The sequence below is a fragment of the Amblyraja radiata genome, chromosome 28, assembly GCF_010909765.2.
Source record: "Amblyraja radiata isolate CabotCenter1 chromosome 28, sAmbRad1.1.pri, whole genome shotgun sequence".
Taxonomy (NCBI): Eukaryota; Metazoa; Chordata; class Chondrichthyes; order Rajiformes; family Rajidae; genus Amblyraja; species Amblyraja radiata.
The window spans coordinates 14,410,210-14,426,061 of NC_045983.1; the positions used below are offsets into that span (position 1 = coordinate 14,410,210).

The 15,852-nt window shown below is 41.9% G+C and overlaps 1 protein-coding gene across 2 annotated transcripts in view; it reads right to left on the reverse strand.

Moving 5' to 3' along the window:
- Window positions 1-320: 320 nt before the first annotated feature.
- Window positions 321-15,852, reverse strand: part of ywhae (tyrosine 3-monooxygenase/tryptophan 5-monooxygenase activation protein epsilon) — a 47,819-nt gene continuing 32,287 nt past the window's right edge. The window contains exons 3-7 of one of the 2 annotated variants that reach the window (XM_033045878.1): window positions 13,109-13,215; window positions 8,535-8,741; window positions 7,804-7,940; window positions 6,206-6,252; window positions 321-1,346 (exon numbers count right to left, since the gene is read on the reverse strand). In XM_033045878.1, the coding sequence (XP_032901769.1) occupies window positions 6,245-6,252; window positions 7,804-7,940; window positions 8,535-8,741; window positions 13,109-13,215 (459 nt within the window). In that variant the 3' untranslated portion in view covers window positions 321-1,346; window positions 6,206-6,244. The remainder of the gene's footprint in view (window positions 1,347-6,205; window positions 6,253-7,803; window positions 7,941-8,534; window positions 8,742-13,108; window positions 13,216-15,852) is intronic. The other variant, XM_033045877.1, reaches the window with a different exon arrangement.

Consider the following 15,852-nt stretch of genomic DNA (forward strand, 5'->3'; position numbering starts at 1 on the left):
CCTTTATCCAAGTAATCTTGGGAAATTGCATAAATTCAATCCCTACCACCTAAGGCACACTATTTAACACATCTCACCCACCAGATAATTTTCCAATCATGTTCTTTTGTTCAGCCTGGGAAAATTTGTCACAGGCCAGTTTAACAGATTCTGTATTTAAACCAAGATTCACCAATTTCTCTCCAAAATCTCAAATCGTGACACCAACTCCTTACAAGGGACAATCTCCCATTGAATGAATCTGCCTATTTACTACTCATTGTTTTCTCAATGTCTGGAGAAAAATTGACTGTCACAGAGGATAAACAGCAAGACAGCTCTTAATTTAGGTTCTTTTATTTTAAGTTTAATATTAATCCATGCTGTGTTTCAGTAAGAAGGATACAGATCTGTATCGGTGGCTCCAGTCAGATATATCCAGTAGTACAAATTAGCTTCAAGTTACACATACTGAACAAAGAGAGAAAGAGAAGGGAAGGGGAGAGAAAGAGGAATGGGTCAGAAAAAAAACAAAAAACTTGTTTTAACAAAGCATGCAGGCTTCAACAGCAGCTCAAACACGACCTGCTCCGCCAGGATGGACAAAAATTAACAGCAAAGGACTACCTATGGATTGTAACTGGCACCTGCTACCTTCAGGGTTAAAAACACTGAAAGAAAACACTGTGCACATCACGTTCAAAGACTTTCAGAGCAAGCTACTCGACTGCTCACCAGGAACACAGTTTTATTTGCTTAGCTAGATGTGCGTGTACATTTTATTTAGGGGAAAAAAGCAAACCAAGAACATGCAATCACAAAGGTGGTTAAGACTGTTTGGTGTATTGTAAATGCCTAATTCCCCATCACCCCCCTCCCCCCAAAAAAAGACCAAGGGTTTTCCAGCATTTGTAGGAACTGGGCTCAGATCAATCATTGATGATTCATGACTGACCACCAATTCACTGTTCAGATTGCCACTGGTAAAAAGGTGGAGGCATGAATTATTCACAAAGCTGTATTTAGTAGAATCGAACAGTTTATTCAAAAAGATTTTCAAAGGACTGTGATATCTAGTCAAAGACAGCAGGTCCCAGTTAAGCATCCATAGAGAGCCAGCAATGCCTTTAGATTTTTTTTAAACAAGTAAAAAATAAAAATAAAAAAACAAAAATAATCCTCGGAACCCAAATGGGCACATAGCTAATTCTGAGGTCCAGTACCAACATCAAATTTACTGGTTCTCAGCTTGGACTAGGACTGTAGGGAGGGCAGGAGAGGGGCAGACAGGGTCTTCTCATTCGCCATGTCTTCTCACTGATTGTCATCATCAACATCTTGCACCACATCTTTACTTGGTTCTTCGCCTGGGCAAAAAGAACGAGGCAATAGAAAAAGCAATTAATTTACATAACAGCAGCACACGACAATACTGGCTACAACCTCCCTTTGCAGCCCATACAGAGATGCATGCAGGATTTCTAGAGATTAACTGTTGCATTCCTCCAGCTACTGAAGCAACAGGCAATTTGCCCCAAATCATCTTCTAATCACGACACGGCTCTTCAATGCTGACAATCTGGCCAGATTTCAACAGCTTCAAGCACACTTTCATCTTACAAGACGATCAGAGAGCTCACAAACCTACCCCCATCACCATTCCTTTTGCCTTAACTAGTCACAAAACCTAAAGGAAATTGGATGATTTTCATGCAGGACTCCAGAGTAACACGTAATTCTGCAAATGCCACAGAATAACTGAATGCTATGCAAATTTTGTATGCTACAAAATAACTATTTTCTGACTTTTTTTCAGTTGGAAGAGCACATTAAAATAGGGCATGATCACAATTATTCAAATGACACCTTTAATAACTGACAAATTCATGGCAGTGGTGAGTGGAAACAGGAGTGGGGAGATGATATATTATAATATAATGTCTGTGTGTAGACCGGAACCGGAACACCAGGTGAATGTAACACTTCCAACTGTAAGGGCACAAGCAAATGCAAGATCTATGCCTCCGACTACAAGGCCCCAAGATACTAGCATATAAATGCTCAACATACTTACGCATTAACTGGCTTACTTTAGAATGGATTAATGCCTGTTAAAATAGCAGTGGAAGGATTGATTTTATTTCTTGTCCATGCTACAACAACCAGAACAATGGGCCCAAAGCAGGCCACCTGGCAAAGTCATTCACTATCTTGGGAAACATTTTCTATGATTTATTAGTGGTTAACAAGTACAATTCTGGTTATTCCAGGCAAATATGTTCATGAGACAATAGGACCAGTAGTTCCTCAATAAAGAATGTAGTCAAAATGTAAAGGTTCAACAGCCAACTCAGGCAATTGGCTCAAAAGCAAACTACCCTGTAGAAGACAGTACCGTCCAGAATTTAAATTAATTAGGCACCATGTCTAACAATTAATAACCAAGGCCCTGGAATGACAATGGTGGTCTAAGTGATCTAAACTATCAAAAGTATTAAGTATCGTTTCAGGGTTAGTTGCAAATTTCACAACTCTATAACATGCACCAATGCCACTTAAAACTGAAAACCTGCGATTGATGTCAGTTGAGGACACACACACACAGCAAAACATCAACTTTAAAAAATCACTGTATATAGGCGGTGTGAATATCATTGCTCCCAGTTCAGGGAAAGATCTCAGTATCATGAAGGGTAAATTTCTGGTTTAACCCTAATGTTTATGAACTACACAGTTTTGCAGTATTTTAAAAACATACCGTTTGGCAAAAACAAATTAAAGTATAGAAGAATCAGACTTACTGTAAACAGTAGCTATAAGTATAAGCCATGTAATAGCAGATGCTACAGTATTTCTTGTGGTACATCAAGTCCATAAGGACCCAATTTGTGTGCCATACGAGGTCAGTGTAATGCGTGTCCGCACTGCAAAGGTAAATAGCCACCACAATACTGGATGCGCCTGACACTATGTGTCCACACACCCATAAAGCATGGTGATAATTGCCTCTTACCTCCAGTGCATGGGCTCAATGAAGGAATGCAATTGATGGGAGTCACAACACAAGTGGGAAGCATTAAATGGTGCACAATTTCAAACTAACCGTACAAATATATGAAGATAGACAAAAAGCTGGAGAAACTCAGCGGGTGAGGCAGCATCTATGGAGCGAAGGAATGGGTGATGTTTCGGGTCAAGACCCTTCTTCAGACTGATGTGGGGATGGGGGGGGGCGGGAAGAAGAAAGGAAGAGGCGGAGACAGCAGGCTGTGGGAGAGCTGGGAAGGGGAGGGGAAGGAGGGAGAAATTGGAGAAGTCAATGTTCATACCGCTGGGGTGTAAACTACTCAAGTGAAATATGAGGTGCTGCTCCTCCAATTTGCGGTGGGACTCACTCTGACCATGGAGAAGACCCAGGACAGAAAGGTCGGGTTCGGAATGGGAGGGGGAGTTGAAGTGCGGAGCCACTGGGAGATCAGGTTGGTTAATGCGAACTGGGCGGAGGTGTTGGGCAAACCGATCGCCAAGCCTGCGCTTGGTCTCACCGATGTAGAGCAGTTGACACCTAGAACAGCGGATACAATAGATGAGGTTGGAGGAGGTGAAGGTGAACCTCTGCCTCACCTGGAAAGACGGCTTGGGTCCTTGGATGGAGTCGGGGGGGGGGGGGGGGGGGGGGGGGGGGGTGGGGGAAGAAGGTAAAGCAACAAATGTAGCATTTCCTGCGGTTGCAAGGGAAAGTACCAGAGAAGGGGGTGGTTTGGGCAGGAAGGGACGAATTGACCATGGAGTCACGGAGGGAGCGGTCTCAGCGGAAAGCCAAAAGGGGAGGAGATGGGAAGATGTGGCCAGTGGTGGAATCCCATTGCAGGTGGCGAAAATGTTGGAGGATTATCTGTTGTGACGGCTGGTAGGGTGGAAGGTGAGGACAAGGGGGACAAGGGGGGATGGGGAGTGGGAGCGGAGCTACGGGATATAAAGGAGACCACGGTGAGCGCCTCATCTATAGTCTAAGAGGGGAACCCCCGTTCCCTAAAGAATGAGGACATCTCGATGCCCTGGTTCGGAACACCTCATCCTGGGTGCAGATGCGGCGTAGAATGAGCAATTGGGAGTAGGGGGATAGAGTCCTTACAGGAAGCAGGGTGGGAAGAAGTGTAGTTCAGATAGCCATGGGAGTCAGTGGGTTTGTAGTAGATGTAGTGGATGAAGTCAGTGAGTTCTGCATGGATGCAGCAGGTGGCACCAATGCAGTCATCACTGTAGCGGAGGTAGAGTTCGGGGATAGGGCCACGGTAAGCCTCGAACAAGGATTGATTGGCGTACCCTACAAAGAGGCAGGCATAGTTTGGGCCCATGTGCGTGCCCATAGCATTGGTGTCACCTCCTGCACCCATGCAGAACTCACTGACTTCATCCATTTCACCACTAACTTCCATCCGGCACTCAAATTCACCTGGACCATCTCCAACATTTCCCTGCCGTTTCTAGACCTCACTATCTCCATCGCAGGTAACACATTACTGACCGACATCTACTACAAACCCACTTACACCCCAGCGGTATGAACATTGACTTGTCCAATTTCAGGTAGTCCTTGCTTTCTCCTTCCTCTCCCCAGCTCTCCCACAGCCTACTGTCTTCCGCCTCTTCCTTTCCTCTTCCCGCGCCCCCACCCCAGTCTGAAGAAGGGTCTCGGCCCGAAACTTCACCCATGCCTTCGCTCCATAGATGCTGCCTCACCCGCTGAGTTTCTCCAGCTTTTTGTGCACCTTCGATTTTTCCAGCATATGCAGTTCTTTCTTTAACAAATATATGAAGTGCTCAAAAGACTAAAGAAGATGCATTAAAGTTGGTGAGATTGGACATGGGGCTGAGGGAGCACACTGTAATTCATTCATAGAAGTTACAAAGGCAATAAAGTGCAAGGAAATCTGACATTTCAAATGAAAAGGGTGTTAACATTCAGTGTTGGTGACTCAATAAGGCAAGTAGTCGTTTTCAACAAACCAATTGCTAAGGATCTTCTGAAATACATATCTTTCCATTGATGTTAATCAGTTAGAGGCAAATAGGACAACTGCAGTGGTTTTAACAGCTCAGAAGTTTAATTCAATTTCACAAATCACTAGCCTGTACCGATTTAGAAGAAACTAACTGACCAGTGTTAAAGAACAGGAAGCACAGCAACAAGTGCAGCCAAGGAATGAGCAAATTAAATTTGAGCAAGCCCAGACTCTGGACTGAGACTACCCATCCTGCATCATAAAAAAGCACTTTGGATTAAAAAAAATCTTTCCTGAGATTCAGGTCTCCAGGCCATTTGCTCTGATCACTTCTACGGGAGACTTTGCATTAAGCAGAAATAGCTGGAATCATATCAAGTCTGAGCACACCCACAAGTTGAAATGCAACTATGCCAAATAAGTTCCAAGTCTATTAGTGCACTGATTCAGGTCCAGCTGTGAACAGCCACAAACGTTACTGCAAAGATGGGCTAATGTCAGACATAAAAAACACAATCCAATTTTAACACTGCAATTTCCCTCTGCCATTTGCCCAGAATGATTTCTCAGCTGCTTAAAAATTCACAATTGCCCATATGATTAACACCTGTTTCTGAGAATTTTTAATATTTTATAGGAAGTATTTTAAAGGCCAGTATTAGTGGCTTGTAAACTGTACAGAGACTGGCTAAGAAACTAGTAATGGAGTGATTTTGTCCAGTTGCCATTTTTTGGCAAGTTACTAATTTTCTATAAATTCTCTTTCAAACATTTCAGAACCCGAGGACAAACATTTGCCCCAGCCCCAGATTTTGGCTGTGCCATTTGAAGCAGCTGTTATGATGGAAAGCATCAGCAAGTATCTGATCTTTAGTTACAAACTCCACAAATTCATTGACATGATCGGGTGGGAGGGAGCCAGCAGACCTCAACTCTTTTTGAGCTTATATTTTTACATTTCCTCTCCTTGTTCCCTTTGATAATGCCCAGACTTAGTCTAGACAAAATTAAAAGGATTTCACCATGATATTTACTGCATGATAATTGAATCCCCCATGCCTGATATTTACAGCAAATCACAAAATGGTCCTGAATCAGCATCAGTTAACAACTTACTGCTTGCAAACCAAAAGCACCAAACAATGCATCATTAGAATTTAGTTTTAAGATGGGACTGAAGTCTTGGAGATGGAACTGCTTGACATTTTAGAGCAACTTACAAATTACAGATTACAAGGGAAGTGAATGGTTCATATCCTTTAGGAATCTATTCAGCAAGAAGAAAAAATAAAAAATAAAACAGGATGAATCCAGAATCACAGGAAGATTTAACAGTATTACAACAAAGGACACAAGTAACAGCGCAAAATCCCTCATGAACCGTGAGGTTAGTGATTGAAGTGAAGGCCTAGTTATATTGCAGTGCTAATCCACATTCACTCAGTAACCACAACATTGATATTCAATGACACTGATGTCACATTCAGTGCTAAATTTCTTGAGACAAGATTTTCACAATATTAAACCCAGGGACAGAGAGAAGAGTGAGTGGTGTGATAAAAATCTGATCAGCAATGCCTAGCACCTGAAACATTACATTTAAGTATATAAACAGTTCTAGCCATTAAACCTAGCTATATCATAAATGACACTACATAACTAAACGGTTAATCTAGAACAAATATTAATTTTAAATCTGAAAAAAGGGATTTATGAGCAAGGCACAATGAAAGATACTTATTCCAGGGACAACTGGGATTTTAAACTTTGGACTAAATCAATTTTGTATGGACATCATCGGGTGGTTTCCACTAGTGGGAGAGTCTAGGACCAGAATAAGTTTTAAGATGGGACTGATGTCTTGTAAATGGAATCGCCTAAGAATAAAAGGACGTACCTGTAGAAAGGAGATGGAGGAATTTTCTTAGTCCGAGGGCGGAGAATCTGTGGAATTCATTGCCACAGAAGACTGGAGGCCAATTCAATGGATATTTTTACAAGAGGAGATTGATAGATTCTTGATTAGTACGGGTGTCAGAGGTTATGGGGAGAAGGCTGGAGAGGGAAAGATAGATCAGCCTAGATTGAATGGCAAAATAGACTTGATGGACCAAACGGCCCAATTCCACTCCTATAATTTATGAACCTATATTTATGGCTGCCTACCTAGTTATAGCCATCTTTGGAAATACTCCAAATGCCATTCAGCAGATGAAAGCAATATATCATCAACTCAGGGTAGGCCAGTCAAGTGTTTGCATCCTCCACTTGTCTGAATGTTGAGAATTCTAAGAGCACCCAAACACTAACATGGCTTCAGACACACATCCACGAGATGACTTTCTGCAAACACAAGCCATGTGCATTTTGCAAGTGTCTAGTCAAAGGAACATAGAGTGACTTCATAAGGTAGTGCAAAATCTAAAATCTTGCACCAAGTTAAGTGGGTCTTAAAAGCTCGCAATGCTGACTTTACCATACTTTACGTTCAGATAGATAATTTCATCTTGGCAGTAGAGACAAATGTTGTTCTTCTGAGATCCCAAAAAGCTTTTTAAAATTTCCTCTCCTTGTTCCCCTTTGATAATGCCCAGACATAATAGTCTAGCAAAATTAAAAGGATTTCTCCACTATCTTTACTGCATGATACATGCAAGGATACATGAAATAGTTGTAGTGATTACACCACATACCTCAGACAATACATCCACCCCTTCTTGGGTTTCAGAGAAATAAAGTCGAAAAACTGGCAAAACAATTTCATACTTCACAAGAAAACAAGGTTTCTGCAAATCAACAGATGTTGCTGTACACGTACCATCTCCCTGCATGTCTGAAGTCCATAGTGTCAAGTTGTCACGTAACAACTGCATAATGAGTGTAGAGTCCTTGTAGCTTTCTTCACTCAAGGTATCCAGTTCTGCAATTGCATCATCAAATGCTGCCTTTGCCAATCTGAGAGGCAAAAATTATTATTTTGTTGTGTCAAGTTAGATATAAATTTCACAGCCCTGATTGGTTCCAAACACCTCAATCCAAAATGTTCAGACTATCACTTCTGGTGGAGTGTCTCACCCGGCAAGTGGGATAGCTGTTTTAAATCAGCAAACTTTCACAAACTGCATGTTGTAAATGAGAAAGCTGTTTGTTTTGGCAGCACTGCAAGTGGGGGAACTGCAAGTGACTGGAACATCATAAATGCCTCAAACAATTAGAGAATTTTTTATCCATTTGACAGAGAAAAAACATGGCATTATAAAGCCACAATGAACCCCACTGGATTACCATGTTTGGATGGGGGTTAACTTCTACTATCCAGGCACAAATGTGGACTATTTTACTCTTTCATGCCACCACAGCTGAAACATCGGCTGAAGAATCACCCAAGCTCACACAAAGGGACCTTTCAGACAGGGTGCCTGGACCCATTGAAATGCATTTACAAGGATCAATAACTTCAAGAGAAGCAGCTATAACAAAAACTGTGCATTTGCACATAACAAAACAACTTTTTTTGCCAAATCTTGCAATTTCATATCCCATACATACCTGCAGGCGCGGTCAGGCGAATTGAGAATTTCATAATAGAATACAGAGAAATTCAAAGCAAGGCCTAAGCGGATGGGGTGCGTTGGCGGAAGTTCTGTCATTGCAATATCACTAGCCGCCTTGTATGCAACCAGGCTGTTCTCTGCTGCCTCCTTCCTGTCATTGCCTGTTGCAAACTCTGCCAGATACCTGTGGTAGTCACCTTTCCTGCAGTCAAACCAATGAATAATCAGAAATCAAGGAAGATAATTAAAGTGTTTTCCATTATCATTTTCCATTACAATGTAGATTTAAACCTTAGTTTAATCAAAACAGAAATACATATTATTTGCTTTTGAAAACTGTCAGCAATCAAATGATATAAAGCAATGATTCTAAATGGAAGATGGACACAAAAAGCTGGAGTAACTCAGCGGAACAGGCAGCATCTCTGGAGAGAAGGAATGGGTGACGTTTCTGGTCTGAAGGGTCTCGACCCGAAACGTCACCCATTCCTTCTCTCCAGAGATGTTGCCTGTCCCGCTGAGTTACTCCAGCTTTTTGTGTCTATCTTCGATTTAAAGCAGCATCTGCAGTTCCTTCCTACACAATGATTCTAAATGATTTATCTATAAAATCACGAGGGGGAAATGCAGTTAGGTCAGGGGGACCTCCCCCCGCAACTGGTACTAAATAATCCCGTGCTACCTGCTCCATGGTCGGATAGTCAGCGACTAAACCGTCTCCCCCACCTGGTTTGCCAGGTGAGGAGGGGGCTGTGGACCCCCAGCAGGACCAAAAACAAGACCTGTCAAAGGGCGGATGAGCTTCTAGCGAGTCTTTAACATTCATGATAGAACATCCAAGCATACACATTAGCTCGGTATACAGTGCCCTCCATAATGTTTGGGACAAAGACCCATCATTTATTTATTTGCCTCTGTACTCCACAATTTGAGATTTGTAATAGAAAAAATGCAGAGTCAGATTTTAATAAAGGCCATTTTTATGCATTTTGGTCTCACCATGTAGAAATTAAAGCAGTGTTTACACATAGTCCCCCCCCATTTCAGGGCACCATAATGTTTGGGACACAGCAATGTCATGTGAATTAAAGTAGTCATGTTTAGTATTTTATTGCATATCCTTTGCATACAATGACTGCTTGACGTCTGCGATTCATGGACATCACCAGTTGCAGGGTCTTCTCTTGTGATGCTCTGCAGGCCTGTATTGCAGCCATCTTTAGCTGATGCTTGTTTTGGGGGTTAGTCCCCTTCAGTTTTCTCTTCAGCATATAAAAGGCATGCTCAATTGGGTTCAGATCGGGTGATTGACTTGGCCACTCAAGAATTGCGCTTTATTTAGCTTTGAAAAAACTCCATTGGTGCTTTAGGAGTTTGCTTGGGGTCACTTCAGAATTCAATATGCTACTACCATCAGTATTTGTATCCAGTACTTTTAGCAGCCATACATGCCCAGGCCATAACACCCCCACCGCGGTGTTTCACAGATGAGGTGGTATACGTTGGATCTTGAGCCGTTCCTTCTCTCCTCTATACTTTGCTCTTGCCATCAATCTGATATAAGTTAATCTTCATCTCATCTGTCCACAAGACCTTTTTCCAGAACTCTGATTGCTCTTTTAAGTACTTCTTGGCGAACTGTAACCTGGCCATCCTATTTTTGCGGCTAACCAATGGTTTACATCTTGCAGTGTCGCCTCTATTTTTGTTCATGAAGTCTTCTGCGGACAGTAGCCATTGACAAATCCACACCTGACTCCTGAAGTGTGGAGGTCTTCCTTGGCCTGCCAGACCCTTTGTGATTAGTATGCTCACCAGTGCTCTCTTTCTTTTGAAAGATGTTCCAAACAGTTGATTTTGGTAAGCCTAAGGTTTGGCCAGGCATGATATTTACCTCCAGAAAAAAAGTAGGAAGTACTAGCCGGGGGTCCAGGAGGCCGGTTAGGCCCCCCCAGTAGAGGTTCAGGGGGCTCCTGCATTTTCAATAAATTGAAAGTGATTCCCAAGCATTCTGCTGGTAGTTTACATAACAGAAGCTTAGAATTTTTATAATACATAACTAATAAAATAACACCCAAAAGGTAAACATTTCATGAAATAAATGACTTCATACAGCTAAAAAATCGTTACAAAAAATGATACCTGAAATGTCTCTTTGCCTAGCACTGTGTGCAAACAGCACAGAAAAAGTGATTTTGGGTGCAGCTATCTTCTGTTTTAGTAAGGGAAGCTGGTCGGTGATTGGCCGCAATGTCCCTCGGATACTGCATCTGATTGGCCACCAAGTGACCGGCGCATTATGTGGTTGGACAACGCCCTTAGAAACAGCGGCTCATTGGATGGCAGGAGACCGATTTGTTGATTGGACGGGAATTTTAAGGGAAGCTGGTCGGTGATTGGACACAACCCCCTTAGAGTCAGCGGTTGATTGGCCGCCAAATAATCGGGCACAAAAAATGAAAGAATAGTAAAACAAAAAAAATCGGAATTCCGATTTAAATCGGAAGATATGCCTGTTTGGCTGATGTCTCTAATAAATTCTTGTTTCTCAGTCTCATAATGGGATCTTTGACTTTCATTAGCACAACTTTGGTCCTCATTGATAAACAGCAATAAAAGTTTCCAAAGGTGATGGAAGACTGGAGGGAAGACTAGGTGCTGAGAGCTCTCTAATACCTGCATGAAAGAGGCAATGAAACCTACCTGAACAATTACAAATACCCATGAAACCATGTGTCCCAAACATTATCCTGCCCTGAAATGGGGGGGGACTATGTATAAACAGCTGTAATTTCTACATGGTGAAACCAAAATGTATAAAAAAGCCCTTTAAAAAAATCTGACATTGTGCACTTTAAACACATGTGATTTTTTCTATTACAAATCTCAAATTGTGGAGTAGAAGCAAATAAATAAATGATGGGCCTTTGTCCCAAACATTATGGAGGGCACTGTGTCTCCTCTGGACTGCCTCAAATGTTAGGGCTCTGCACAGTACTCCAGGTGCAGCCTCACCTGTACAATTCTAACAATATTTCACTCTTTATAAACTTCAACTCCCCAGAAATAAAAAGCTTTCATAATCACCTGTTGTATGGACTGAAAACCTTCTGTATTCATGCATAAACCTCTTTGCAATCCATTCACTGGTAATTTCTCTCCATTCAGAAAATATTGCTTTATTTCACTCAAGTGCATGACTTCATACTTTCCTGGATTAAACTGCATTTAGGTTTTCACATACTCGCTCAACTACAAATATCCTCATTTTACCATACCTTCCAACCTTTGTGTCATCTGCAAACTTACACTTTACTGCCAGCTCCAAGTCGTCAATATAGATGGTAAATATTGAGGGCTGAGAATAGATCCCATGGGGCACTGCACTCATTGTCCTTCCAGCCTGATAAAGGACCACTTTATTCTGACTCAGCCATTTGTGAAATGTCCAGACTTCAATTCACATTAACACACTTCCTTCAATACTTTGACCTCTTACTTTATCGAACAGGCTTTTATCAGCATGAAGAATTTTAACAATAGTGTACTTTACTGCTTAATAATAATGGATGGGATTTATATAGCGCCTTTCTAATACTCAAGGTGCTTTACATCGCATTATTCATTCACTCCTCAGTCACACTCGGTGGTGGTAAGCTACTTCTGTAGCCACAGCTGCCCTGGGGCAGACTGACGGAAGCGTGGCTGCCAATCTGCGCCTACGGCCCCTCCGACCACCACCAATCATTCACACACATTCACACACAGGCAAAGGTGGGTGAAGTGTCTTGCCCAAGGACACAACGACAGTATGCACTCCAAGCGGGATTCGAACCGGCTACCTTCCGGTTGCCAGCCGAACACTTAGCCCATTGTGCCATCTGTCGACCCATTAATAGCATCCTTCTTCCCTGCCTGACCCAGCTGTGATGCAGTTTGATAGGATGAAACAAGCTCAATCATAACTGGCTGATTTTTTGAAGATCCACATGGAGACACTCTGATCAGTCACCCGATAATTATTTTTGACTGATATTTTATTTCAGCTGAGGTACTGGCTAATTACAGAACCCCCAAATGTTGTTCAAATAACAGCTAACTCCAATAATTAATAATGAAGGGTCCAGAAATCCATTGTGTCTTGTGATCATATGCACATGAGCAATCAACTGCTAAACAAACAATTATGGTAACATTTATTTTACTCATCTCTTAAGTAAACTTTGGCTATTTTATTTTCCATAAACACTGCTATTTGATAATATCACCAGCAACTGGGGCCAAGGAAAGAGCGTTCACGTCGCGGCCCTGTTTCAACCAATCTTTCCACCACCACGCACAAGAAGCGCAAGACAGACACCATTGTGCAGATGCCGAGAAGTGTGTTCAGCTCTGGCTGAACAACTTCTAGTCTTGTGTGTGGACTCGATAAGAAGAAGAGACCAGCAACTGAGAAAATGTAGTACAATTGCAATGGCTATAACTGGCCTTTGCTCATGGAAGAGTCAGAGTTCAGTTTATGGCAACATATGTACTCCTCTGTCCCAGCACGTCCCACCTGATACGTACATTTTATAGTAGAAAACCTTCGACTCCCCAGTGGTGGCAGCAGGAATGAGGTGCTTATCCAGTACATCCAGAATGTCATTACAAATTGATTTCAGCTCATTCTCAACCTGAAATGACAATAGCATTTAATACACGCTCTAGTGGTAGGATTAAGCAGCATTACATATTGACACAAGATAAATAGAAATTCAACAATAAGAGGCAAAATTTGTGCGTATAGGCTTACAGTGACATTTACATATTGCAGATACCATAAAGCTAAGGAATGCAAGACATTTAAGATAAAATGTTGTCATGCATTCAGTCATCACTGATAGGTTAATGAGTTCCAAAGATTACAAGTTCAGTTTTACTTATAACATATTCCAGAGCAGCTTTCTCATTTTAAAAACAACCAACAAACAAACATGGGTATCCACAATGAATTCAAAATAAGCACTTTTTAGTTGAGATACCTTTATTGGATGGCATTGTTGTGGGAATACATTTAATACGTGCTCCTACGGCAAAGGAACTTTATCCTAGTAGTTTTGTGGGGCCAATTAATGACTCAATGTCTCACACCACATGCAAAATACTGAACTAAACAAAAGCACCAGAAACACTTTCAAGTAATTGATTCATTAATTGATTGGAGGTCTCCAATGATGCACCACAGGGATCGATGTTGGAACCTTTTGGGATGAGAACAAGTGTCCTGATAAGTTTGCAAACAACAAAAATTGGAAAGGTACCCCTACCTTTTGTTGTACATTTCACTCCTCTTCTCTCCTCATCAGACACCTTTGTCATCTCTTCACCTCTATCTAGCCTTTGGCCACCCATCTGCTAAACAAAACCCCTCGCCTGTATCCACCTATCACTTTCCAGGCTTTATCCCACCCCACATCTTCTCCAGCTTTCTCCTCCCCCACCATTTACAATTAGTCTGAAGAAGGCCCCCATCAGAAAAATCACCTTTGTATTCCCTCCACAGATACTGCCTGACCCACTTACTTGTTCTAGCTTTACTCATCTCCAGTTCCCTGCGTCTCAATTTCTCATCTGGGATTTGCCATAAGCATAAAATAAAATCATTAGTGATTCAGGCATTAAATTTTGTGCCTAGATGTCACACTTCAGCATCAAATAATAACGGTTTGGTTAGGTAATCACTAGCTGCAGACAATCCATACACATTTGCAGCAATTGCATTGAGTGGAGATGGAAGAAACTCGTGGTATTACACTGGGTCAGGCCAACCCCTACTTCAGACCCGCCAGGATACAGGCCTTACGTGAGCAAGGAAATTACATATTTCCATGGCCCAAGATTGGGCATTTCAGAAGCTTGGAAATTGCAAGTTGGCAGCAAAATCTGGTGGCTCTGTGTTGTTCTAAAAGAGGATCTATTGTACTTATGTATAGTATGATTGCACTGGATATCATGTAGTACAAGCATTTCAATGTGCATCTGTTCACATGACAATACTTTAATTTAAGCAGTAAATGAACCAGTTAGATGTGGCCCTTGTGGCTAAAGGGATCAGGGGGTATGGAGAGAAGGCAGGTACAGGATACAGAGTTGGATGGTCAGCCATGATCATATTGAATGGCGGTGCAGGCTCGAAGGGCCGAATGGCCTACTCCTGCACCTATTTTCTATGTTGACAAAATGTTTACTCAAGCTAATCAATATTCCTATACTCGGCTCATAAGGGCCTCGACCCGAAACGTCGTCCATTCCTTCTCTCCAGATATGATGTCTGTCCCGCTGAGTTACTCCAGCTTTTTGTGTATCTTCCCTATGAAACTTTCCTATCCAGGTATGTCTAAATCTCTTTTAAACATTGTAATTGTACCCGCCTCCATGGCTGACACTGGCAGCACGTTCCATATATCCAGCACCCAATTTGTGAAAATGTTGCCCCGCAAATCTTCTAATCTTTTTTCTTTCTCACCTCAAGTCGAAGCCCTCTAATTGACTCCCCTACCCTGAGAAAAAAGACTGACTGTTCACATGATCTACACACAATATGATTTTATATACCTCAAAGGTCACCCATCAGCTGCAGGAAAATCTCAGCCTATCTAATTCCTCATTTTAATTTAAATCCTCCAGTCCAGGCAACATCCTCATGAAATGTTTCTGCACCCTTTCCATCTTCATGGCATCCAGTACATAGTGATCTCATCCATTGAGCACAGATGCAGATTAGAAGGTATTAATATGGATCTCCCACCTGCTTCAGTTGAACATATCAATAGCCAATTAAATTCCCGCAGGCAGTCAACGGAATGGGGAAAATGCCACGCATTTTTAAACTCGGTTTGATTTCTACCAAGCAGGAGTCAAAACAGCTCAATTTCTATCAGATTTCGACAGGGTATTTGTGTCAGGGCACATGCCTGTCCCAGCAGATAAATCAACTCAGTCCATTCCTCTCTTTTCCTCTAACTCTGCAACTTATTATCTCATATTCATCGATTCATCCTGGGTTCTTTTTGCCAAACTAAACGCTAATTTACAATAGCCAATTAAACTACTAACATGTTTCAGATATGGAAAGAAACATGCCATTGGTCGAGGAGAACAAGAAAACTTCACAGGTCAGGATCAAACTCAGCTGTGAGGCAGCAGAACGGCACAGCAGCTTAAAGCCGGTTTCAAATTAAACCAAAAGTCTGCAGTAATTGCTGTGCAAGGGATCAGAAAATTTACTTTTGATTTCTTGAAGGGAAATGTTAAAATATTTCCAAACTGAA